This window comes from Nelumbo lutea, chromosome 5, assembly GCF_056320005.1.
Source record: "Nelumbo lutea isolate HS-2025 chromosome 5, American lotus-T2T, whole genome shotgun sequence".
NCBI classification, from domain to species: domain Eukaryota; kingdom Viridiplantae; phylum Streptophyta; class Magnoliopsida; order Proteales; family Nelumbonaceae; genus Nelumbo; species Nelumbo lutea.
The window spans coordinates 6,775,222-6,799,828 of record NC_142688.1 but is presented as its reverse complement, the minus strand read 5'-3'; the positions used below and the strand labels follow the sequence as shown (position 1 = coordinate 6,799,828).

At 37.6% G+C, this 24,607-nt stretch overlaps 1 protein-coding gene across 1 annotated transcript in view; it reads left to right on the top strand.

Moving 5' to 3' along the window:
• ECA3 (endoplasmic reticulum-type calcium-transporting ATPase 3) overlaps window positions 1-24,191 on the top strand; it is a 102,376-nt gene extending 78,185 nt beyond the window's left edge. The window contains exons 30-34 of the mRNA XM_088944619.1: window positions 7,769-7,917; window positions 11,056-11,161; window positions 11,270-11,323; window positions 14,085-14,133; window positions 23,604-24,191. Of these exons, the coding sequence (XP_088800745.1) occupies window positions 7,769-7,917; window positions 11,056-11,161; window positions 11,270-11,323; window positions 14,085-14,133; window positions 23,604-23,668 (423 nt within the window). The 3' untranslated portion in view covers window positions 23,669-24,191. The remainder of the gene's footprint in view (window positions 1-7,768; window positions 7,918-11,055; window positions 11,162-11,269; window positions 11,324-14,084; window positions 14,134-23,603) is intronic.
• Window positions 24,192-24,607: the final 416 nt, after the last annotated feature.

Below are 24,607 nucleotides of genomic sequence, written 5' to 3'. Positions count from 1 at the left end.
CATCTCTGAGAGTGGTGAAGTTCAGTTAAATCACAGATCTCCGAATCCCTTAAGGGCCTTCTAAGATTCAAGTTTATGTTGCTCTCAGAGGGGGAAGAGGGAGGCACTGGGAGATGGTAGCTTCTTTATTAAGAGTGAGATTAAAAAGTCTAGGGTAAGAATCTGCTAAAGTGGCATTTCCCCACCACAGGTCAGTCCAGAAATTTATTCTAGTACCATTACCCACTTTAAACCTTAAAAAAAGGACAAAAATATTTGTAGGTAGAGATGATACCTTTCCATGGGGCTTGAGGGAGCTACTCAGTTTGAATGAATGTTGCAGTCCCAACCATTTGTGATCAACCCATTCTTGCTGGTGATAACAGCTGCCCGAAGAGAAGTTGTTTCTGTAGGGAATCTCCACAGCCACTTTCCAAGAAGAGCAGTGTTCTTCTCCTTCAAGTGTCCGATCTCGAACCCTCCAGCCTCTTTAGACTTACAAACTTGAGCCCAATTCACTAGATGACTACTTGGACTCTTTTTCTCTCCTCCACCTTCCCATATTCCTTTCAGTTTTTCAAATCCTTGGGGATGGTTGTTATCATTGTTTGGGTGTAGGTGGCTTCCTCCAATGATGTTTGCTTCTAATTTCTTTAGGTGGCTAACAAAAAGAGGAAGAGTGTTATGGAGATGTGTGAGGGCAGAAGTTTGCTGGACCATGTGGGAAGAAAGGAATGCAAGGCTGTTTTCAGGTAAGGAAAGAACTAGAGAGACTGTCAAAGAAACAATAATGGTGAGAGTGATACAATGGATAAAATCTATGGAGATGTTTGCTGCCTGTTCAACTAGTGATATCCTGAAAAGCTGAAGGAAGTGGCCAATTCTGAGTACCATAAATCCACTACAAGCCCTATTTGGTGTCTGCCGTTGAATGATTACATAAAGTTAAACTTTGATGGAAGCAGTACAGGTAATCCAGGCCCCTCTGGTATTGGAGGGGTGTTTAGAGACAATGAAGGCAGAATTGTTGGCCTATTTTCAGGCCCAATTGGAGTAGGTGATTCGTTAAGGGCTGAGGTGTTGGCTGTCATGGAGGGACTGCAAAAGGCAAAGGACATGAATATAAGAAAGCTGATTATAGAAGGCGATTCAATTAAATCCTAGAGGTAGTCTCTATTTTATAATGATAGTGGGTTGTTCCCGTATCATTTGGTGTAGCAATAGTAGACATGCGTTGTTGGGTTATTTGGTTTTTCATTTGATTGATAGCAGCATGTTTGTGTTCTATTTGGATGGTCACAAGAAATTGTTATGAGTATGTGAACTCTTGAAAACCAAATCACCTAGGCATGCACCCAATGGGTGATTTGGTTTATCTTTTGACTTTGACTTATAGCATGTCTAGGTTTTTCTCAGAGGCCACATGAAATTGTTATGATTATGTGAAATCATTGCTCCACATGTTAGATTGCCTTCATATTTCTTGATATTCCTACCAAGGTTAGTGGATCCTAGAGGTGGTCTCCATTTTATCATATGATAGAGGGTAGTTTATGTATCACTTGGGGTAGCAACAAACAGTCTGCACTCACTAGGTAATTTCATCTTTCATTTGAACAATAGAATGCCTATGTTTTATTGGAGAGTTGTAAAAAAGTGTTGTGATCATGTGGTGTAATTGAAATCAAACACCTAGGCGTGCACTCAATGGGTGATTTCGTTTTTCTTTTGACTGATAGCATTTTAGTGTTTTATTGAAAGGTCACAAAAATGTATTGTCACCATGTGAACACATCACAACACATGTTAGGCTATCTTGTCATTCCTTGATTGTCATAGTACGGTAGTAGACCTTAAAGGTCTTTATTTTTTTATATGTTAGTGGGTTATTTTCGTATGATTCCAGGTAGGAAAAAGGCAGGCACTCATTGGGTGATTTGATTTTTCATTTGATTGCCAGCATCTTTGTGTTTTATTGTAGGGTTGCAAGAAAGCGTTGTGATCATTTGAACTGTTGGTGGAAAAATTTTTTTCGTATAATTTCAAACATAACATAATTCACCCAATTAGACTAATAACTGGGTTTTCTGTTATTTTTTGGAGAAAAAGGTAAGGTAAATTTTATTGATATGAAATCCTAGTACAAAGCCCCCCCGAAAGGAAAACACCCTTGTAGGGGAAACAGCCCAAACAGAACAAGATTACAGATGCCATAGGCTTAGAATTCAGCCTAGCCCCCAACTTAGAGGCCTGAATCCCCCTTTGAAGCCAAGACCCAAGAAATCAGCTTTCCAAAAGAAATAGATATCAGGTCCTCCAGATCCTTGTATATATTCTGGAATAATATTTTGTTCCTTTCTGCCCAAATGGTGCTGATGACTGCAGCCGGAATGGACATCCACACAGCTGAAGGAAGCCTTGAGAATCCCTGTAACCCCCAGCTCCACAGCATCTCCTTCACTGAAGTTGGCATAGTCCAAGCAAGACCCACCTAACAGAGAAAATGATTCCAAATTCTAGCAGAGATAGAGCAGTGCAGAAACGGATGGTTGTTATCTTCCACTTCTTGACCACACAACACACAGCTCTGATCCTGAAGCTGAACCCCTCTCTTATATAGGTGGGCTTTAGTTAAACACCTGTCTAGAGCTGCAGTCCACACCAGAGCATTGATTTTTGAGGGAGATGTTGGACTGAGAAGAGACCATCTGTACTCCAGTGATTTAAAAGGCGCACCTAGGTGCACAGGCGAGGGGCGTGCCTTGTTCGGGCTTTCCTCGAGGGGCATGCTACAAAGGCGACTCATAGAATCAAGAATGCAAATATGTTTTACATTACATTAACTACTTGAAGCAATGCAATTAAGGAAAAAAAAAAAGAGATTGTGGGTTTTACATGCTTGAAAATGCTTTATATGTTTGCTTTTATTTTTAAATTTTCATTTGAATACACCTTACATGTTATGTTTATGTATTTTAATTTTAGATAATAGGTTTTTTAAATAGTTTATTTTAAAATTTAAGTTTATATTTTTATTAACATTATGTTTAATATTTTTTAATTTTTGGCATTTTTTTGGAATTTTCTGACTTTTTTTTTTGTAATTTTGCACCTTTCTTAAAACATTCAACAATCACTGCATCTTGGTGCTCAGCTAACTGAAATAATTGTGGGAATAACTCTGATAGAGGAGTATTTCCACACCAAGGATCTTTCCAAAAGGACAGCCTGTCACCCTTCTCAAGGTTGGGGCTTAAGCCTCAGCTGAAAATGGGGAGAATGTCCATTATTTTCCTCCACCAGTTGTTTCTTTCCAACCTGAACCTCCAGATCCACTTCCCAAGAAGAGCCTCATTGAAAATCCTCATTCCCCTAATACTCAATCCTCCTTTAACTTTCGGACAGCATACCTTATCCCAATTCACCAAGTGGATTTTCTTCCTGTCCTCCTCCCAACCCTTCCATAAAAAGTCCCTTTGCAGCCTCTCAATTCTTTGGGCCCCTTTACTTGGAATTGGAAATTAGGAGAGATAGAATGCAGGCAGATTGGATAAGGAGCTTTTTAATAGTGTGATTCTGCCCCCCAAGGACAAGTATTTAGCCTTCCAAACTGCCAATTTCTTTTCCAACTGTTCTGAAACTGGTTCCCAGATACTGAAGTGCATTTTGCTCCTGGAGGGAGTCCCAAATACTTTGTTGGAAGGAACCCATCCTGACAAGCTAATCTCTCTGCCAAATCCTCTACATTTTCCACTTTTCCCACAGGGATCAAACAGCTCTTGCTCCAATTAACCTTCAGCCCTGTCACTAATTCAAACCAGCTGAGAACTCCCACTAATAGATCTAGGTGATCTTCATTAGCTTCCATAAAGCATAAAGTGTCATCTACAAATTGCAGTACCTGAACACTCTCCCCTCCTGGAACCACCTCAAAACCCTTCCACCACCCTCCTCCCCTGTTTTTTGAATGAAAATAGCAAGTATTTCCATCACAGAAATGAACAGTTGAGGTGAGAAAGGGTTTCCCTGTCTAAGCCCCTTAGAGTTTTTGAAAAAGCCCACTGATTGGCCATTTAGGATGACTGAAAATTTGAGAGAGGTGACACATGCTTTTATCCAATTCCTCCATTTTTGCCTAAAATTCATTTTATCCAACATGAAGTCCAAACATCTCCAATTGACATTGTCATAAGCCTTCTCAAGATCAAGTTTACAGATCAGGCCCGGATTGTCCTCCCTTAACCTTGAATCAATTAATTCATTTGCTACCAAGACACTGTCCAACATTTGGCAACCGGGGACAAACGCAAACTGATTTTGAGATATCACATTAGGCAATACCTTTTTCAACCTCTTTGCTAAAACCTTGGCCAGAATTTTATAGAAGCTGTTCAGGAGGCTAATAGGTCTGAAATCCTTCAAGTTTGTAGTTCCTTCAACTTTGAGGATCAAAGAGATGAACGTGGCATTTAAGCTTCTTTCCAATGAGGTGTTCCTATGGAACTCTTGGAAAACCTGCATCACATCTGGTTTAACCACTTCCAACAGCTTTTGTAAAAAAAATTGGTAAGCCCATCCAGACCTGGGGATTTTTCTGAATCAAGATTCTTTTTCACTTGCCAAACTTCCTCTCAGAAAAAAGGGGCTTCCAAGCATCTTTGTTGCTCAGAAATTCTTTTGAAATTAACTTCCACTGGCAGAGGTCTTTTTCTCATTCTTCCTTAAAGAGATTCGAGAAGAAGTTTATAACCATTCTTTTCTTGTCTCGCCAAGATTCCAAACCTCCCCATCAAGCTCAAACTTTTCTATACTATATTTACTCTAGAATTTATGTCCCCAGCCTTGAGCCATTTCACCTTTGCCCTTTGCCTCCATTTCAGATCATCCTTATAGGCTAAATTATCTAGGAGTAGTTTCACTGACAGCCTTCTTTTCTTTTCTTCCTCTGAAATGGGACGTCTTTCCTCTGTTCTATCTATCTCTTTGATTTCCTCAAGACACCTCTTCTTTTCTTTCTCTGACTTGTTCCAATTTTCTGCCTTCCAAGATTTCAAAGATTCCTTGATTGCACCCAATTTCTTTGCTAATATATAAGAGCTTGTTCCAACCACCTGAGATTCAGTCCAAGTGTTTTTTTGTTTTAAAATGGTACAAAGTCTTCTTATTCAAACTAGGCATGCTCAAATTTAAAGCTAAACTTTCTTCAGGCTTGCCCACCACAAAGTAGTTGAAGAGGGGAGTGGTCTGAAATTGACCTTGGCAAAGCCAGTTGTTTCAGGTTTTGAAATAGGTCTTCCCACCCTGGGGACACCAATAATCTATCAAGTTTGACTAGGACAAGATTATCTTGGTTGTTTGTCCATGTAAATTGAGCCCCTGATAGAGAAAGGTCTATTAGTTCAAATTGATTCACAAAGTTTGCAAATCGCCTCCTGTCTCTAGCTCCATTTCTGTCTTCCATAAATCTAGTAACATTGAAGTCTCCCCCTACGACCCAAGGAATTGTGGAAGACCCTTTTGCTTCTGATAAATCCTTCCAAAGCCTTTCCCTTTCTTCATTTAATGTTGGACCATTAACATTAGTAAATAAACCCCTTACTCCCCCCATCCCACTCTAATTCAACTGAAATAGAGAATTCATCAACATGGGAGTCAATCAACTTGCATTTCAATCCATCCCACATGGTAATTAGGCCTCTTGCACTTCCTCTAGACGACTTATTGATCCATCTAACTTCCCCTTGCCCCCAGATACTCCTGATTGTTTCAGATTTCACCACTTCCAATTTGGATTCTTGCAAGAAAACCAACTCCGACCCCCATCTCTTCAACAAGTCGCACACCACCAACCTTCTTCTCCCTGACCCTAAACCCCTCACATTTCAAGACAATTTTTAACTCCATAAAGATAAGAACCCTCCCCCCTTTTTGCCCTGAGCTTCTTTTCACTCTGAATTTGTCTTACATGTTTTGCTTATATATTCTTATTTAAGCCAATAAGAATTTTAATAATTTAGTTTCTTTAAAATTAAGGCTTTCCAAAATTTTTATGTATTTTGTTTATATATATATATATATATATATATTATATGATCAGCAATAAGAACTGAAAATTTTATTAAGATATACTAAATCTTGATAGTACAATGGGTCAGATCTAATCCCCAGAAATTACAATTGCGCCCAAAACAATTGTTGCCTATATACCCCTTGTTTTGCTAGAGTATCATCCATCCCATTTGCAATCCTTCTTACCCAATTGAATGTAATGTTCAGCACATGTGTGCTGTTTTCTAATTCCCTAAATTCATGCTTATAGATCCATGGCATGATCTGTTTATTCTTGGCCCAAGAATTTTGTTTTTATCTTTTATTGAATTTTCAAGAATTTGCTCCTTGCTTCGTTTGGGTGCACACCTCTCCTGATCCCCTATGCTTTTCTTATGCCTCCCACTTTTAAAACACTGGAGAATGATTCCTTTTACTATTATATGCCTGGAAGTACTCTTAACTTTTTTAAATCCAGAAGTCAAAACAAAAAATATGTCTAAGGGACTACAGGCCTTTACAACTCCTTTGGTCTCCTTGAATGTCAAACTTTTCCTTTGACTCAAAATTGATCAAGTTACAATATACTAGCTTCATTATGAGAATATTAGAGCCCCTTATCCAATTATTGCAGAGCTTCAAGAATTTATGAGTTTAATTCTTTATATAAACTAGTAAGTGTGCATGTTCTTTGCACGTGGCAATTCCAGATGATGATAATGATAGTAATAATGTATCCTCCACAATTTTTTATAAATATGTATTTTTTTATTTTATTTTTTTATTATTAATCGGATGCAAATTGCAAAATCGAAATCTAATTACATAAACACATTTGAAAATGTATTTTTTTATTTTGTTTTTTATAAATATCAGTTTTTTTTTATTTTTTATTTATTTATGACATTAAATGTTAACACATTTGACCCAAAAGTTGAACTATTGATTTTTGTCAAACAGTAAAATAATTTCATTTTTGGTTAGTTCTAAATTATGTATTTCATTTTTGGTTAGTTCTAAATTATGTATTTCATTTTCATTATCAATAAAAATAATTATTGTTTATTACACTTATTCTTTTAATTTGATTGATAAAAATATCATAAATGTGTAATTTTTTCTACATTTTTGTAATTTTCTATATTTATTCCTATTTTAAAAAATTTATTACCTAACTATGACTTCTTAGGTTGATCAATTTGATTCGGATGGTTGAATTCCTTAGCCACCACTTGGACAAAGAATGGTTTTGTCTTTTTAGTTAGTTTTAAAATATCTGGGTTTATGTTGCTAAAAATATTGACATAGATCTAATTAATAGCAGTTATTAGTAAAAAATAACTTAAATATAGGATTTAATAAGAGAAAATAGGAGTTAATAATTTAAGTATAAGACTTAATGAAAGGGGATTAAATGAGGTGGGAAGTTATAATTGGAGTTGCATTTTCAGCCCTTACCATTAAAGATGGACTAAATACACAATTATGGGCATTTTAGTAATCATAAAAGTTGACATTAAAGCTGTAATAAAATGACTTTTATACCATTTCTCAAACAAAGAAGTAGAGGGTAATTTTAGTCCAAAAAAAGTTTCACATTGCATTCCCACTTTTATATATAGTATAGATTAGATGTTCTTAGTTCTGACAATTTGAAAGTTTCATTTAACATGATTATCCTTTGGGTATTTTCTTGGTGCCCAAATAGACAAGCTAGTTGATGTTTGTTCTATAATCGCAGATGAACTTTGACACTTGTTCAACAAGGAACACAACATATCCATGCAGTGTATTTGATGATCGACATCCATCAACTGTAGCAATGACAGTGCTGGTCGTAGTTGAGATGTTCAATGCTCTGAATAACCTTAGTGAAAACCAATCTCTTCTGTAAGTACTAATTATATACAAATTTATGTATCCATACTTGTTCAAGGATTTTTTTTTTATTACTTGATAATGATTTTTATTGATGTGTGGAATAGAATAGTTAACATATACAAGGTAATTTGTGCTGAGTCTCATAAATCCAATTGGCTAGCCCATCTCACTACTCCAAGATAAGCCCTTTCCTTTGATTATATGTCTCGTGTTTCCATTTTCCTATGAGTGGATCCTAGATACAATAATACATTCAGTCCCTGCTAGCCCCCTATCTATCTAGTGCATCCACCATGTCATTTGATAATCTCTGTATCCATGTAAAAGTAGCTTTCAACTCCCTTGCTAGGATATCTTCTCTCAAATTCATTACATGTCTTGTTGCTCAGGGATTTCTTTTCAGAATTTGATACCATTCATAGTGACTAAGATAGTTCAAAATGTTCTCTTTTAGAGCTTCACATTTGATGCTTTCCTTATTATCATTTAGGCCACAAGAATACCTAAAAAATATGTTGTTAAAATATGATTGCAGTTGACAGCAAGATTGATGGCTGAACCTAGTTTAGGTTAGATTTTGGCACAGAAATGAAAAGAAAAAACCAGAATATAGAGAGAAGAGAGAGCACAGGGAAAGGGAGAGAAAAAGGGGAGCCGAAAAGAAAGTGCTGTTGCCCCACTCAATGCTATTTATATGAGCAAAAAATAAAAGAGTACAATGACAGAAATGCCCTGCCGCCTATAACAGAGAACATAAACACTGCTTAACAGAAAATAAGTAACATAAATAAAAACAATAAAAAATATTGTGGAGATCACCGTCAAGTTTGATCTACTGTGTTTCTACAATTGCTTTAGTCAATTTAGACTAGTCTTGTTTTGTGGGTAGTCATGATTTTCATATTATGGCATAACTTTGTTGTGAGGGATTTAGTTTTATTCAATTTGATTTTCTTATTATAGAATTTGCTTTTACCAGGACCATACATGTGTTTATTAGGCTTTTCTCTTTCTTTCTTTGCCAAGAAAACCTTAACTGGATGCAAGGTGCCAACCAGCTGGTTGGTAAGGTCTCCTGCTGGTCATAATGGAGACTTGGGATCGAATCCTGCCTGCACCTGGGTTCAGGGGGTTATGGGTTGGGGATGGGCTATCCCCCCCCCCCCCCCTCCCCAATGTACTGTAATTTCATTTTCTAGTAGCGACAGATTGCAGCCTAGAGCAGTATAGAAGATCATTAAACTGTACTTTCATACTTTTGTTCATGAAAAGTTCATTATCCTCGAGCTCTGTTCCTAGATACTGGACTTTTCTTTTCTTTTTTATCTTTTTTTTTTTTTTTGCTATAATTTTTTCTTTTTTGGATGTCTGTTTGTGGGTGGACAGTTTGGCAGGACCAAAAGCTTAACTCATTGGGTTAGTGAATTAAAATCTATGTCTTCCTAAGGACTGCATAGAACTTGTAGGCAATAGTGGTTCAATACTTCAATATACAATTTACCATGTGCAAATGGGAAATTTTAAGTCCTTTGCTGACTAAAAAAGAGGAACTTTAAAAGTTTTTCATAGAAGTCAGTTTAATTTTAGGAAGATAGGAAAAGTTTAAAATTTATTATATGAACATAAAATTTAGTTACCAAACTTCAGGACAACCCTTCATATTCAACAAATAATGGGTTTTCAGTAATACAATATAACATCTGACAAAATGAAAGTTTAGTAATCGTGAAAACCAAATATTATAATTGTTAATATGGTTATTTATGTTTAAAGTATTAGGTGGCTGATACAGTCAGCAGGTGACCCATTGCACATCCCTACCCCACAATGTCTCCACATTTCTGTTAATTATATTTATTCAACTTTGGAGGGGCCAAGAAGCATAGAAAGGATTAAAAACTAAAGGCATTAATCATCACTTCTCTACAAGTGATGCAATGTAGAAACCAATCAAAGAAACAAAAAGGAGATTCAATAATAATAATAATAATAAGGAACAAAATGAACTTGCAATGGCTCCTTAATACTGCACAATAATCAAATTAGCCCAAAACAGTTCTAGTATGACCTGTATACTCAACTCAATAAAGCCTTGCCCCATTCTGCTCTGTTCAGTGGCATATTGTTAAATTTTAGGTCCTCAAAACATTTTCTTCATACTTCAACTCATGTCGTTTTGGTCTTCTCCTAGCTCTTGTGGACCCAAATAAAAGAAATTATAGGAACTGGCAAAAAAATACTGATTTACTAATTTTGAAACAAGAATGCTTAAAAGCAATACCATGGGTGCATCTCCCAATTTTTTTAGTCTTACTTGACTTTTGGACAGACTGAAATTGTTTGGCACACCCTAGCATGAAATTTCATGAAATTTAAAACTATAGGGTGGGTGGTACATCCTTTAAGTTAATGAACATTACCTTCAAACTCCAAAGCAAGTTTGACTAGCATGTTGGATTTTTTGAACTGGTAAACAGAACTATACTTGAAATCAGAATTTCCACCATTCAATTGACACAGCTTTAGGGACTTCTTGTGAACTTCTTGATCTTCTTTCTGACAAGGTTTAATCCTGGTCAGATGGATCAAATTTGATCTAAAGCTAGTTAAACACAGGTTGGTCAGCACATATTTCTGCAGAATTCTGCAGTTGCCTCTATATTTTCTTTTTTGTTGTGTCTTCATGGTTTTCTCACTGAATGCATGATATTTTTATTCACATCAACACCAGAGTAACATATGATAAAAATATAATCATCAGACAAAGTTGAAGACTTAAAACATATAGTCTTACTCCAAATATCTTAGCTATTGAAAGTCCACAGAGGCACCAACACTGGGTATCTTTCTCCAAATATAATCTATGTTTTGCACTATTCTAAAAATTGATAATTTCAAATGCTATTTACTATTTCTATGTGGTTGTGGTGATGTTATGGAGCAACTGGTTTTCATTATAATTAGTTAAACAAGAATAAGATGGAATATTTGCACCAACAGCATTTATTATGCATCATAAAATGAAAATTCTTTATTATTTTGCAGTTGAGAGCAAAGTAATGACCAACTTCTTTTTAAGGTAATATTCTTATAAAAATTTAGATTCAATTAAGATACTGACCTGTTTACACTATACTCTATGTCCAGTGTAATCCCTCCATGGAGTAATTTATGGCTTGCTGCATCAATCTTCCTAACTATGCTCCTTCACATGCTAATTTTGTATGTGAAACCATTATCTATTCTTTTCTCTGTAAGTAATGCCTCTCTTCCTTATATTTACTATTTTGGTTGTTAGAATTGATTTACTTTATGCATTTTCCCCCAGTTTTATGAGAATGTGCATTCCTATCTGTTGCAGGTGACACCATTATCTTGGGCTGAGTGGAAAGTTGTTCTATATCTTTCTTTTCCGGTTAGTATTCTCTTACTTCCTTTTCTTTTTGATCTTTCTTTACAAAACATCAAATAAAAGCTATTAACCAATATTGCTCCCAGTTAACTGGGGTATTGGGAAGGGTGGACTGGATGTGAATTTTTCTTTCACAAAGTGGACACTCTTAGGCCTAAATCCAACTTCTTGTGCTTGTCAGCCTGGGGTTTTGCCATTGCTTGGTGCAGTGGCTCTTTTTACTGAATTTCAAATGAGAGTGAATACTTGATGAACTCTGATTTATAAAGCTAATGAACTTAAAGATTTAATTAATTCATCTATACTGTCAAATTATTCTCAGGCTTTTTCTTGTACAAATTGCTACTGTTAGACTCGAACCAGTGTTCTCATGCTTGTCAGCCTGAGACTTTGCTGTTGCACCAAGCAATGACCCCTTTTCTAGAATTTTAAATGAGCTAATATTTGGTGAATCTGAGTTGTAAAATGTCCGCTGTTAGCTCAGAGTTCCTAAGCCTGGTCAGGGATGATGCTTCTGGTAATAAGATAAATCTTGGGAGGATCTTTGGGTGGACAATTGTCCCCTAAAGGATTGCTTTCCTCAGCTTCACTCCTTTTCCTTTCTAGAAGACAAGGTCATTGTTCAGGTTGCTGTTGTTGAAAATGTCAACTCACAATGTAGAGGATATAGATTATCAAATTATGTACTTAGAAACCAACTCCACAGAAATAAGGCTTCTAGAGTGAGCTGACATTTGTATTTGAGAGATAAGACGGTTCAGAATAACAACTCAAATCCAACAGAGATGAAAGTTGACCTTGAATGTACCAATTAGAGTGACAGCTATATATATGATAATTAAGTTGATTTCCACTCAGCATGGACTGGGGTGTTGTTTCCTGCAATATTATTGACATGTAATTGTGAGTTTTGAAAGCACATCTCATGCAATTATAAATTTTTAAGTGGATGCTTTCAATAATGGGAAGAAGTTAAAAGAAGAAAGAAAAGAAAAACAAAGTTCAATATTGAAATAAAGAGAAAAAAAAACGATTGAGGAAACAAAAGCAAAAGCAATTTACAGTGCTGACTCAAAACAGAAGTTCGCTTCTTCTTTTAATTTCTTTCTGTAATTGAAAATATCCGCTTCAAAATTTATAATTGCATGAGATGTGTTTTCAACACTCATAATTACATGTCAGTAATATTGTAGGAAGTCAACACTCATCATTTCTTTCTTGTCCATGCTGATTGGAAATCAAATTAATTCTCATACATATAGTTGGCACTCTTAATAATTTCTATTTATGGAGGAAATAAATTAAAAACAAGTTATACCATTCTAATAATGGTATATGCATTCATGCTATTCAATTTGATACATTCAAGGTCTAATTTCTCCACTATTGAATCTGCTTTGTTATACTGAACTTTGTCTTATTCCTCTAGCATAAATGCCAAGTCACTCTAGAAGCCTTACTTATGTGGAGTTGATTTCATAAGATATATAATCTATTTTTAATATAGATACAATTATACATCCTTAGAAACTTTACAGAGATTCACTGTACTGATCATTGGCCAGGACAATGTTATCATCAAGGTCCAAAGTATCGATCCTATTGATACACAAAAAATTGCATATTGGGAGTTCAGCTAACCAAAATTTATATATATTTTTATATTTTGTTCTGAAAAATTGACAGGAGACCTGTCTAATTGTATATTTATTTTAATAAAAGTTAAAATATCAAAATTCTTAGTATTTGGCATTTCAGCAATCAAAAGATACGACAAGATATGCCCGATATAGGGCATATTGTATCGATACTTTGAACCTTGGTTATCATCACATTTTTCTATTGACACATGAAGGAGGAAAGGGCTTAAACTAATTGGAGATACTCATTAGTTGTACACTTTCATTTTGGGTGTACCATTGAGAAGGTGCTAACTGATGCAGTTGGGAAGGCTTCTGGCTGGTTGTAGTGAGACTTTGGATTTAATCCCGCCTTCACCAGGGTTTGGGGGGTTATGGGTTTGGAGGATGGCATATCCCTGTTTTGTAGCCCATGGAACCAAAAATAAAAATGAAATAAAAACTCTAGGTGATAATAGGAGTATACAGGAAGTCTGTTGAACAATTTTTTATGCAAGTTACATTTCATCATTGACAATAACATCAAACATTAAGGCTAAATGGTTATGACATTTGAGATGTTTGGCTTCTTACTTTGTAGTGAACCAATGCTAGTACCAAGTGTGTGAGCACCATAGAGGCCTTAAATTACAAAAAACAGGATGTGGCATCCCTATAACCCCATGTGTTGGAATAAAGCCCCTGTTTACACTTTGTCCTCTTGTTTCAAGGGTTCTGTGACCACAAATCATATGATGGTAGCACTGCTTTTTTTTTTTTGTGAAACTGCTGGTATTTTAACTCAATTCCACTAAGCCTTGTCCCTAGAGAAATCCTGTTTTGCCACCCCACTCTATCAATGTTGGAGTTACTTATTATAACCATAAACATGCATATTATTTATGATAACCTAACGATTCAAGGTTCATGTTAATATAGGTTTGGCATGATTTTTTTATGCTTTATGCCACCCTGACATAGTTTTAATTGGATAATGTAGGCCTAGGACTAGCAGTGTAAGATAAAACTCAATATTGGAGTAACTTACGATAGCCATATATATGCATATTATACAATTTGATTATACCTCTGTATTTTCTCTCCAGATGCCATTTCACTTTGTGCTTTTGATATATGTGCTACAGGTAATAATTATTGATGAGGTGCTGAAGTTCTTCTCAAGAAATTCCAGGGGTACTACTGTTTGTCTTAATATATCATGCTTTTGTTCTTTTTTTTTTTTTTGTATTTTTGTTCCTAAAATTTATGCTTTCATTTTTTAAGTTTCTATTATTAGATTAGTACTAGCCCGATGGACCCACATGCATCATTCTTTGAGAGACATGAGGTATAAGCTTCAAGAAGAGGCATTCTCAAAATCCCCTGAAGCATATATATGATTCATCCCACTCACCTGTGGCGCATACCTCATCCATGCCTAAGTCGAGGGTGTGAATCTAATTTGGATGGTAGCTGATTAATAATGTAAAAAAAGAAAAAATTCTTTGAAACTTGGAAAGAATTGCTCTTTAATTATATTTCAATTAGAACTAACATAAATTTGAACTGTAGGTTTATTTCATTCCTTTTTTTACCTATTAGCATCTTAGAAAAGAACGGTTTAAGTGGGCTTTTCATTCTGAGTTTTTTATTAATGTCTATTAGAAGTCATTCTAAAACTGTCCCCATATCCTTACCAATTAGAGAAAAATTGACCAACCTTGGTACTTTGAGCCAATTAAGCTCACAGATTATTGAGAAGTGTGCAGCCTCAGCATTAGATCATAAAAATTAGTGTTTTTCAGGGAAGGTAGCAGGGCTACGATCCTTCTACCAAAGGAAGCCTGTTTCTGGCTGAAAGGCTTCGTAGATGGAACAGTTAACTCCATCAAGGCAGAAGGGTAGAAAAATTCTTTCGGCTACTCTGGAAAAATATATGAAGCAATTCTGAAGAGGAACGAGGGAGGCTGGTTTTTCACAGTTTCAGAACACTTTGGCATTAATAAAAAGCAGATGATTTGCGTGCCTGAAGGTCGGAAACAAGGGTGGGCCTCCTTTGCTGGCAATCTTCAATCCTTCCTCTTGAAAGTTGAGAGTGAGGCAGCAGAAGAATCACCGAAGGGAAGTAGCTCCTCCTCCCAGTGGTTACCTAATACCAACCTGGACCAGACCCCCGTCTGTCAAGAAGTAACGGTAGCAAGCTCAACCGTACGTCAGAGATTAACAGTTGAAAAGGGAGGAAAAATTGGGAGCACAGAATGGTTCTAACGATTGAAAGGGAAGTAAAGGACTGGACAAAAATCCTAGATGCAGTGGTACAAAAGTTAAAGCTGGAAGGTGATGCTATACTATTGCCTTTCTCCGAGAAGAAAGCTATCCTGGAAGTTGATGTTCAGAAGTGGAGCTTCAACACGACACAGATCGATGGAGGATTGGTACAGATACGAAAATGGGTCCCAATCTGTAATGAAATCGAACCAGAAGAAGGTAGCTTTCGGATTAAGCTGCTAGGACTTCCTTTTCACCTCTGGAACGAAACAACTTTTGAAACAGTAGCAAAAACCTTGGGTGGAGTAGTGTTGGAGATAAACCAGAGGAGCTTGCGAGCAGTGGAACTTAGAGTTGCAGGATTGAAACCAGAACAAGTGCCCCATTCGATTGAGATATGCTCGGATGGTGCCAGGTACAAAGTTTGAATTGCCTCAGAAGCTGAGGCGTCACTTTGGGGAAGACGAACATCTGAAAAGGGAGATGCTGAGGCGGCCGGTTGGAGTATACATGGCTTTCAAGGGCTGAAGAAGAAAACAGAAGGGGTTTGGGTTAACCAGTCCCAAAGCAACTCCATTTAAAGCAATTAATTCAATTTTTTTTGAACTAAAGGGCTTTGGCTATGGTCGACAGTCCTATGCTGATGTGGCAAGAAGGGGTTTGGGTTCGGGTGGTAATAACCAGGGCGCACACTCTGAGCCAGTTCGAAGATTGGGTGAGCCGGATAGCATAAACACTCTTAGAGGCTCACGTGACACTTTTAAGTTGTCACGTGGGTCGGGAAAGAAAAAGGGAGATGATAGATGAAAAATCCCATCTATCGTCTTCCAAAACATTGCTGGCCGAACTGAAACAAAAGGAAAAATGCCAAACAGAGAGAGAAACTCGATCTCTGTGTTGGGTCCCTGGACTGGGTTGAGGAACAGGAAAGTAGGGCAGCAGATCGCCCTAATCCGCGCTATTTGAGGGATAAGAAAGAAGAGAGGGATGTAGAAGACCAAGGGTGGATAAGCTGTGGTTCAGACAGTGACTTTGAGGAGGAGAGTTCAGACGACATTTCAAGTTTTGGAAGCTTGGAAGATGAAGGATCTCAAGAGGATCATAACAAGGAGTCCCTAAACTTGGACTGCCTATTCCATGGGTGATTTGGTGGGAGAACAAGAAGGGAACAAGGAGGCAGAGATGCACAGCACAGAGGCTGAAAACAGAGAAACTCACAATCAAAGAGGTGGGGGGCAATTCTAGTGCCCAGAACTGGAAAAGCCTCTCTCAAGCACTAGTGCTGTACGGAAAACCGAGGTGTTAGCTTACGTTAACCCAGAACTTAGCAAGAATACATCACAGAATGGTAAACAATCAGGTAAGGGGAGCAGTCGTTGTGAAAACAGAATGGCGGGGAATATTTCCCTCCAAAACGAGGAGACAAAACTCCAATTTTGACACACAGGGCTTGACAACCATCTGTCCGCCTACAATCCCAATTCCCTTTTCCCAGCCGAACCCAGGTAACCCTGCTAACCCTGTTCACTTAGCTTTTGCTACTGATGTGGCTTCTGTTTCTCTTCTTCCAGATTCCATTCCCAATGCAGTCTCAGAAGCCCATGAGAAGGAGGCCACACTGAGTCCTCGAGGAAAGAAGGGGGGAGAGGTGAGGATGGAGAGAACTTTAAGGGAAGAAAGAATATGGGGAATCATTGAGAGCAAAATGGGTGAAATCGAGAAAAATGAGCTACAAAGGAGAGCTACAAATGGGTCTGAGCTGGTGTGCAATGAGGAGGAGGAGGTTAGAATGGAGGAGAGGACTAGTTATGGAGAGAACAGAAATGAAAATGGAAGGAGACTAGGAAGGATGATTCGATGGCTGAATTTGTTGGAAAGCTGGGGTGTAAGCTGAAGAATCTAAATGATCTAAAAGCTTCCCTAATAAAAGGAAAGGAGGCAAGCAAGATTAAGAAAAGAAAATTGAGTGAAGTGGAGAGATTAAAGAGAGAGATCGAGGGGGATAATAAGTTTGGGGTGAGAGGGGATAGAAGGAAAGGATTCAAACGGATATCTGGTGGTTTTTTAGGGTTAAATTCTAAAGTTGAGATGATAATTCTAAGCTGGAATGTGAGGGGATTGGGTAATGCAAGGAAGAGAGCAACTATCAAAGAAGTAATTAGGAAGTTCAATCCGGATGTGGTGTTAATCCAGGAGTCCAAGAGAATGGACTTTGATAGTAGATGGGCAAGAAGTGTCTGGAGTTCTAAAGGGATAAAGTGGGTGGCTACTCCATCTTGGGGAGCCTCGGGTGGGATCATAACATTGTGGAAGGAAGATGTGGTGTAGGTTTGGAAGAACTGATAAGGGATCATTCAATTTCTATGAAATTCAGGTAGGTGGAAGATGGTTTTGAATGGGTACTAACAAATGTCTACACTTGGTCAATTTGTGGATATTAGGGGCCTATGAGAAGGACCTTGGTGTGTGTGGGGTGGGGGGGGTAGGGGGGGACTTTAATGTAGTAAGATTCATAGAGGAAACCAACAATCCCAGACAGAGAGTGACAACCAGCATGGGAAATTTCAATCAATTTGTGGATACTTTTGAGCTTAAGGAATTCCTGATCCAAAGCAATATCTACACTTGGTCCAACCTTCAATCTAACCCAATCTGCTCTAAGTTAGATAGATTCTTGTTCTCAACATGTTGGGAGGAGCACTGGGGGAACCTAAATTCTAGAGCACTCCCTAGACTCACTTCAGACCATTGGCCTATAGTGTTGTGTAAGGACTTAAGAAGAGGTAGACCTGCTCCCTTTAGGTTTGAGAATGTGGTTGATCCATATGGGATTCATAGAGAAGATCAAAGAATGGTGGGAACAACACAATCCGTCGGTTGAATGGGAGGGGATGAGATTCCACAAAAAGATTCAATTCCTAAAATCTCAAATAAAGGAGTGGAACCATCTGGAATTTGGAAGAATGGAGGAAAGAAAGAAGATTTTAATGGAGCAAATTGAGGAACTGGACTTGAAGGAGGAAAGGGGTTCTTTTGGAGAAGAAGACAGAGAATTGAGATGGAGGGTTAGAAAGCAGTTGGAGGATCTCTTATTGCAGGAAGAGATAAGTTGGAGACAAAAGTCTAGATGTAAATGGTTAAAGGAAGGAGACAGAAACACTAGATTTTTTCACTCTGTGACAAACACTAGAAGAAGGAAGAATATCATTTCTAAGCTAGAAGTTGATGGAGTTGTTCTTTCCCAACCAGCAGAAATAGTAGAGGCTTTTGCAACCCATTTTAAATCAAGTTTTGGAAGGCCTCTAAATGAGAGGATTTGGGTGGAGGGGCTGGAATGGCCAACTCTTAGTTTAGAAACTAGAGTGGGGTTAGAGAAAAACTTTGACTTAGAGGAGATAAAGGAAGCAATATTTCCAATGGATAGAACGAAAGCACCAAGCCCAGATGGATTTACAATGGCATTTTATCAGTATTGTTGGGATATTGTGAAGAAGGACCTAGTGTTGGTTTTTGAGGAGTTTCACAGGAGGGGAATCATTAATCCGGGTTTAAACTCCACATTCATTGCATTGGTCCCTAAGAAGAAAGAGGCATCACATCCAAGGGATTTCAGGCCAATTAGTTTGGTGAATAGTCTGTACAAGATAATTGCAAAAGTCTTGTCTCTAAGAATTAAGAAAGTTCTTCCAGCCATTATCAAACCCAATCAAGGAGCTTTTGTGAAGGGAAGGCAGATCACTGATCAAATATTGATTGCAAATGAAAGCTTAAAGAATTTTAGGAAATCCAAGAAAAAGGGAGTGGTTTGCAAACTAGACTTAGAGAAGGCTTATGACCTAGTTGACTGGTCCTTCTTGGTGGAGGTAATGAAAGGTTTTGGTTTTGGAGACAAATGGTGTAGATGGATCTGGGGTTGTATCAGGAGTTGCCATTACTCGATATTGGTGAATGGAACTGCAATGGATTTCTTTCCGACCATGAAAGGAATAAGACAAGGTGATCTGCTCTCCTCCTTTCTCTTTACCCTGATTGCAGATGTCCTGGGGAGATTGATACATAGAGCTGATTCTAGAGACTTAATAAGAGGTTGGAGAGTCGAAAGGGGGGAAGTACCACTTACACACGTGCAGTTTGCAGATGACACAATCCTATTTTGTGAGGGTGGGGATATAAGATGGATCAGAAACCTAAAACTAACAATACAACTCTTTGAGCATATGTCTAATCTTAAAGTGAACTTCGATAAGAGTTGTGTGGTGGGAGTGAATTTGGAGGAAAGGGAAGTAAGTGATTGTGCAGGTGTGTTAGGGTGCGCTATCTCAAAGTGGCCTATCACTTATTTGGGCCTCCCCCAGGAGATAACCCCAAGAATGAAAGCTTTTGGAGCCCAGTAGTAGAGAGATTTGAGAAAAGGCTTGCTTCTTGGAGGAAAAATTATCTTTCTCTTGGGGGGAGAATCACCTTGATTAGGTCTACCCTTTCCAACCTTCCTATTTACTTCATGTCGGTGTTTAAGATTCCTACAAAGGTCTCCAACAGGATAGAAAAATTAATGAGAGGTTTTTTATGGGAACCAGGAGTGGAGAAGAAAGACCATAGGGTGAGGTGGGAAGTGGTAAATAGGAGCAATATGCTAGGGGGGCTTGGGATTGGGAATATCAGGAAAAGGAACATGGCATTATTGGGGAAATGGTTGTGGAGATTCCTGTTGGAATGGGACAAATTGTGGACGAAGATTGTGGCTAGCATACATGGGCTAGATGAGAATGACTGGGATCCTGGAATTTTGGCAAGGACTACTGCCGCATTCCCGTGGAAAGCTATTCATGATCTGCTTCCAGTTTTCTCCCCTTGGATCAGGTACGATTTGAACTCCGGTAATCGAATAAAATTCCGGGAGCAAATTTGGGTTGGGGACCTACCCCTAAAAGACCAATTTCCATCATTGTTTGCTTTGTCAGATTTGAAAAATGAACCCATTTCCTCCTTCTTGGTTCCTTCGGATTCTTCTTTTGGGTTTGGGTGGAATTTGGGGTTGAGAAGGGCAATAAGGGATACAGATTTGGGGTGTATGTCATATTTGCTAACCATCCTTGAAAATGTTTTCTTGAACCCTAGTAAGGGAGACACCAAAATCTAGACCCCTTCTTCATCCGGCTTTTTCTCTTGTGCTTCGTTTTTTGAGACATTAGCCCAACCTACTACACCACTTGGGCTGTCATTCCCGGTTAAAGAGATTTGGAGCAAACCCATTCCTCCTCGGGTTGGTAGTTTTTGTTGGGAAATTTTCTTGGAAAGAGTTAACACAAATGACTTGCTTCAAAGAAAGAGGCCCAACTGCTGTTTACTTCCCAATAGGTGTATTCTTTGCAAAGCTGATGGGGAAACGGGTTATCATATTATGGTTACTTGTCCAGTTACTAAGACTGTTTGGGAGTGGGTGTTTTCCCTTTTTGGGTATACTTGGAATCCCCCCGTGAGTGTGCAATGCTTGTTCTCTCCTTCTTTCTTTAGTTGGCCTAAGAGAAGGGGGAAAATTATGTGGAGAAGCATTAGGGCTACAGTGTGCTGGTCAATATGGGAAGAAAGAAATTAACGAATTTTTTCAGATAAGGAGAGAACCACACAAAACTAACAGATTTGATACTTTGAAGGGTTTCTCATTGGCTGAAATCAATGGAGATATTCTCTGAATTCTCTATGGCAGACATGCTGAGAGTGGAAAGAGGTTGCTACTGCTGCTATGTATAAAAGGAACTGTAGTCCAACTTGGACGCCCCCTCCCGCCGGATTCATAAAACTGAATTTTGATGGATGTAGCTTAAGGAATCCAGGGCCCTCTAGGATAGGGGGTGTTTTCAGGAATGAGGAGGGGTATATTACTGCCATGTTCTCTGGGCCAATTGGAGAGGATGACTCTCTTAGGGCCGAAATTATAGCAGTTCTTGAAGGAATCCAAAAAGCAAGAGAATTAAGCATTAGATGCTTAGTGATTGAGGGGGACTCGAAGGTGGTGATTAGGTGGCTGAAAGGAGATATCAGTGGCTTGTGGAGCTACAGCAATGAGAAGAAGAAATTTAATTGGCTGTGTAAGGACTTAGAGGTGCAATACAGTTGAGTGAAGAAAAGTGCGAAGCCAATGGCTGATGGGTTAGCTAAGCAAGGGGTGGCTAAGGATTCTTTGTTTTGGGCACATTTTTAGTATTTTATTGCCATTTTGATGTTGGGAAGTTAAGATAGTTTACCTCCTCATTTTCTGTAATTAATTTTCACAAGTATTATTCATTAATAAAGATTTCTGTTATCGATAAAAAAAAAAAAAAAAGTGTTCTTCAACTTCTGAACCTGTCAGATGGCATATCACTAGTATACTCTTTTTTCCCTAAACTTAGCAGAATAAAAAGTAAACAACCTGTACCATGAAGCAAGTTGTTCATTCTGAATGCCAAGGCTTGGCTTCTTTAAGGAGGGCCCTATGAAAGTTTATGTATGCACCCTTTGACCACCTGAAGTTAGCTTAAAAATTGAGAGTAGGACTTCCACTCTCATAGGGTTCTTTTCTCTGATTAGGATAAACCAAAAAGATCATACCATATGGTCCCTATAAGTTCCTTCAACTCCTGAAAGTCCCAGATTACCAATTGAATATATATTAAGGTTAGTGTTGCAATGACTCTTCCAAATGGATGAAGTTGGCTAGACGCTCCATCAGTTCTTGAGAGGCGCTTCTGCTTGATATTTTCTTTTTTCATTCATTGTTTGACATAAATGAACAACTAACATAAGCAATGGGTGCCATTTATCCTATAAAACGTTATTAATGAAGATAAACTTTTAGTCTTTTTTCTATAGGTGTTTTATGCTATAATATATTAATTATTTTAATAGGCATGTATGTGAGTCCTTGTTTTTTGTCTTGCTGAGTTAAATGCCCACATCCACATGTAGGATTTTGATTCCAATTCCCGTGTCCATGCAACATTAAATGCCTCTTTTTTCTATAGAACATTATTAAATAATGAAAATACACTTTTAAGCCTTTTTCTATAGGTATATAAAGTATATTATGTTAGAACTTAAAAATTATATGGATTAATTTAATAATTTATAAGTTCTACAACTCTGTCCAGAATCTTTGTTTTTTTTTTCTTTCTCAGTCAAACGTCCAGGCACATTGGTTTCTGATTTCCATGTCTGTCATTTCATCTGGATCACAAATAACACCAGCCTTGCCATGTCTAAACCAGACCTCAGGTTGAATAAGTCCACCTTCCTTCTCACTCTTCACCTCGGGAAGCACATACTAGCCTCTGTCAAAAGTTCTATTCTTTGTAAAAAGGAATTCACAAGTTGACACATGTTGGCTGAGTCAACCTCCCTTGGTAACTCATGCTCCATACAAATCTGTTGAATTTACAACTTTGCCTACTTGCCACATTCTGGAGAAAGAAGAGAGAGTTGAGCCTCTATAACTCATAGCTTCTATTTAATTGGATATGACCCACCTTTTTTGTCACAAATTTGCACATAGAAAGAGCGGATTTTTAAAGATATTTTGTTATGTAGTCTGATGTATCTGACCTTTTGGAGTAACATATGTGGCATTGCATATTTGTATACGCCAATTTCCAATTTGACAAGCCCAATTATGTTTACATTTGAAAGCTTTTCCTTTTTCCTGTTAGAGCAGTTTTATTAATTTCTTTTGATCAGTAAATTTTGTTAGACAATCCAAAAAAGAGAACACAAAATAAATAAAAAAATGAAGGAGAACTGTCTGGACTAAGATTTGTTATCCCAATACAACAATACCGCAATAGAGGCAGCCCAAAAGTCCAACCCTGCATAGCAGACCAATAGAATTCATCCTAATCAGCTCCTTCGTCTAGAGAATGTAGAAGAGAGCTTGATCTTTGAACCCAATTGAATGAGATGTTCATGTTCCCAAAGACTAGCTTAAAAGTTAAAACATTGCTGATACATTCAAGGGCCTGAATCACCCTTCACATTCAACCTCCAAACTGCTGCAGCCTAAAGATTAGCTTAACCACAGACATGAATAATGAGAGATATAGCAGCTCAGATTGAAAAGAAAGTTGCTCAACATTCAAATTGCTGTTGGAGCATATGGTTGGAAGTTCCTTGCATATTATTTAGGAAACCTTTTTTTTCAATTCAGTTTCTTGGACCTTCCAGGAGTAATCAAGCCATTTTTAGCTAGTCACTCCCCTTGTATAGATTTCAGAATAACATCATACATGGAAGGCATTCTTGACACTCATTTTAACAATTTCAATTTTTTCCTTAATTATGATCTCTGTTTTGAAGAAAGAACAGAACTTGTTTTCTTTAAGTTCACATAATTTACTTATACTTTGTTGCCACCATGGTTATAGGTATGAGGTTCAATTTCAGATATAGAACTGACTTACTTCCAAAGAAAGAATTGCGTGACAAATAATGGCTGGCTCCTATTCTTGAGTGCAATTTGGCATGCACACACAGCTTCATGAGATCCTGATCTTGCAAAAAGAAACTGAACTGGGTTATACTGTCTTGAGGTGCTCTTTATTTTTAATTCATTATCTTCTATCGGCCCATGTATTTTGCAAGGGTGGATCAAGGTGAACAGTGACACTGCAAAGGCTCAACGATCCAGCCCTACTGTAAATTTAAGCAGACTGAACAATGGCTCTCTGATAGTTGTAACTTTTCCTTTTTTTTATTGTGAATTTTCTTTAGAGTATATAGGAACAACATACCCAACCCCTATGGGCGATCTTGGGGGGTGCAATAATTTCACACGTATCTTTTAAATGAATGATTCATTAACCGGATCTGGAAGTTTTGCTGCTTTGCAAATTTGTTTTGTAAGGGCATCCTTGACACAAAGAACAAAATGGTGTTAAAAGTGGCTCAAAAAGTAGCCTAACAATATTATGTAGCACATATTGTTCAATGCAATACAAATAGCATTTTTTTCCCTTTCCTTTCTATATAACTTTAAACCCTTGAGAGAAATTAATATTTGTTGCTTTTTTTCTTTGGTGAATTGATTATACCATCTTTCCAACCATTCTGTCCTGCCTTTTTAAGTCCCAAACGAGGTTTGAAGCATTTGATATTGCCCCCCCCCCCCCCTTGGTTTCTGCATATACCAGTGGAACACGGGTGGAGCAGACCAGGTGTATTGAACATAATTGACATGTATTGGTGAATATTTTTTTTTCTGTTTTTCATGCATCATCAATACTATATCAACTAGAAATTGAATAAAAAAAAAAGCACAACAAGCTAATCGATCACTAAAATTAGTAAATTTCACTGGTTTCCAAACTAAGCCCACGGACATTTCAGGGTAGTTGGAATTAAAAGTAAATGATTAAGATACATATTTTTT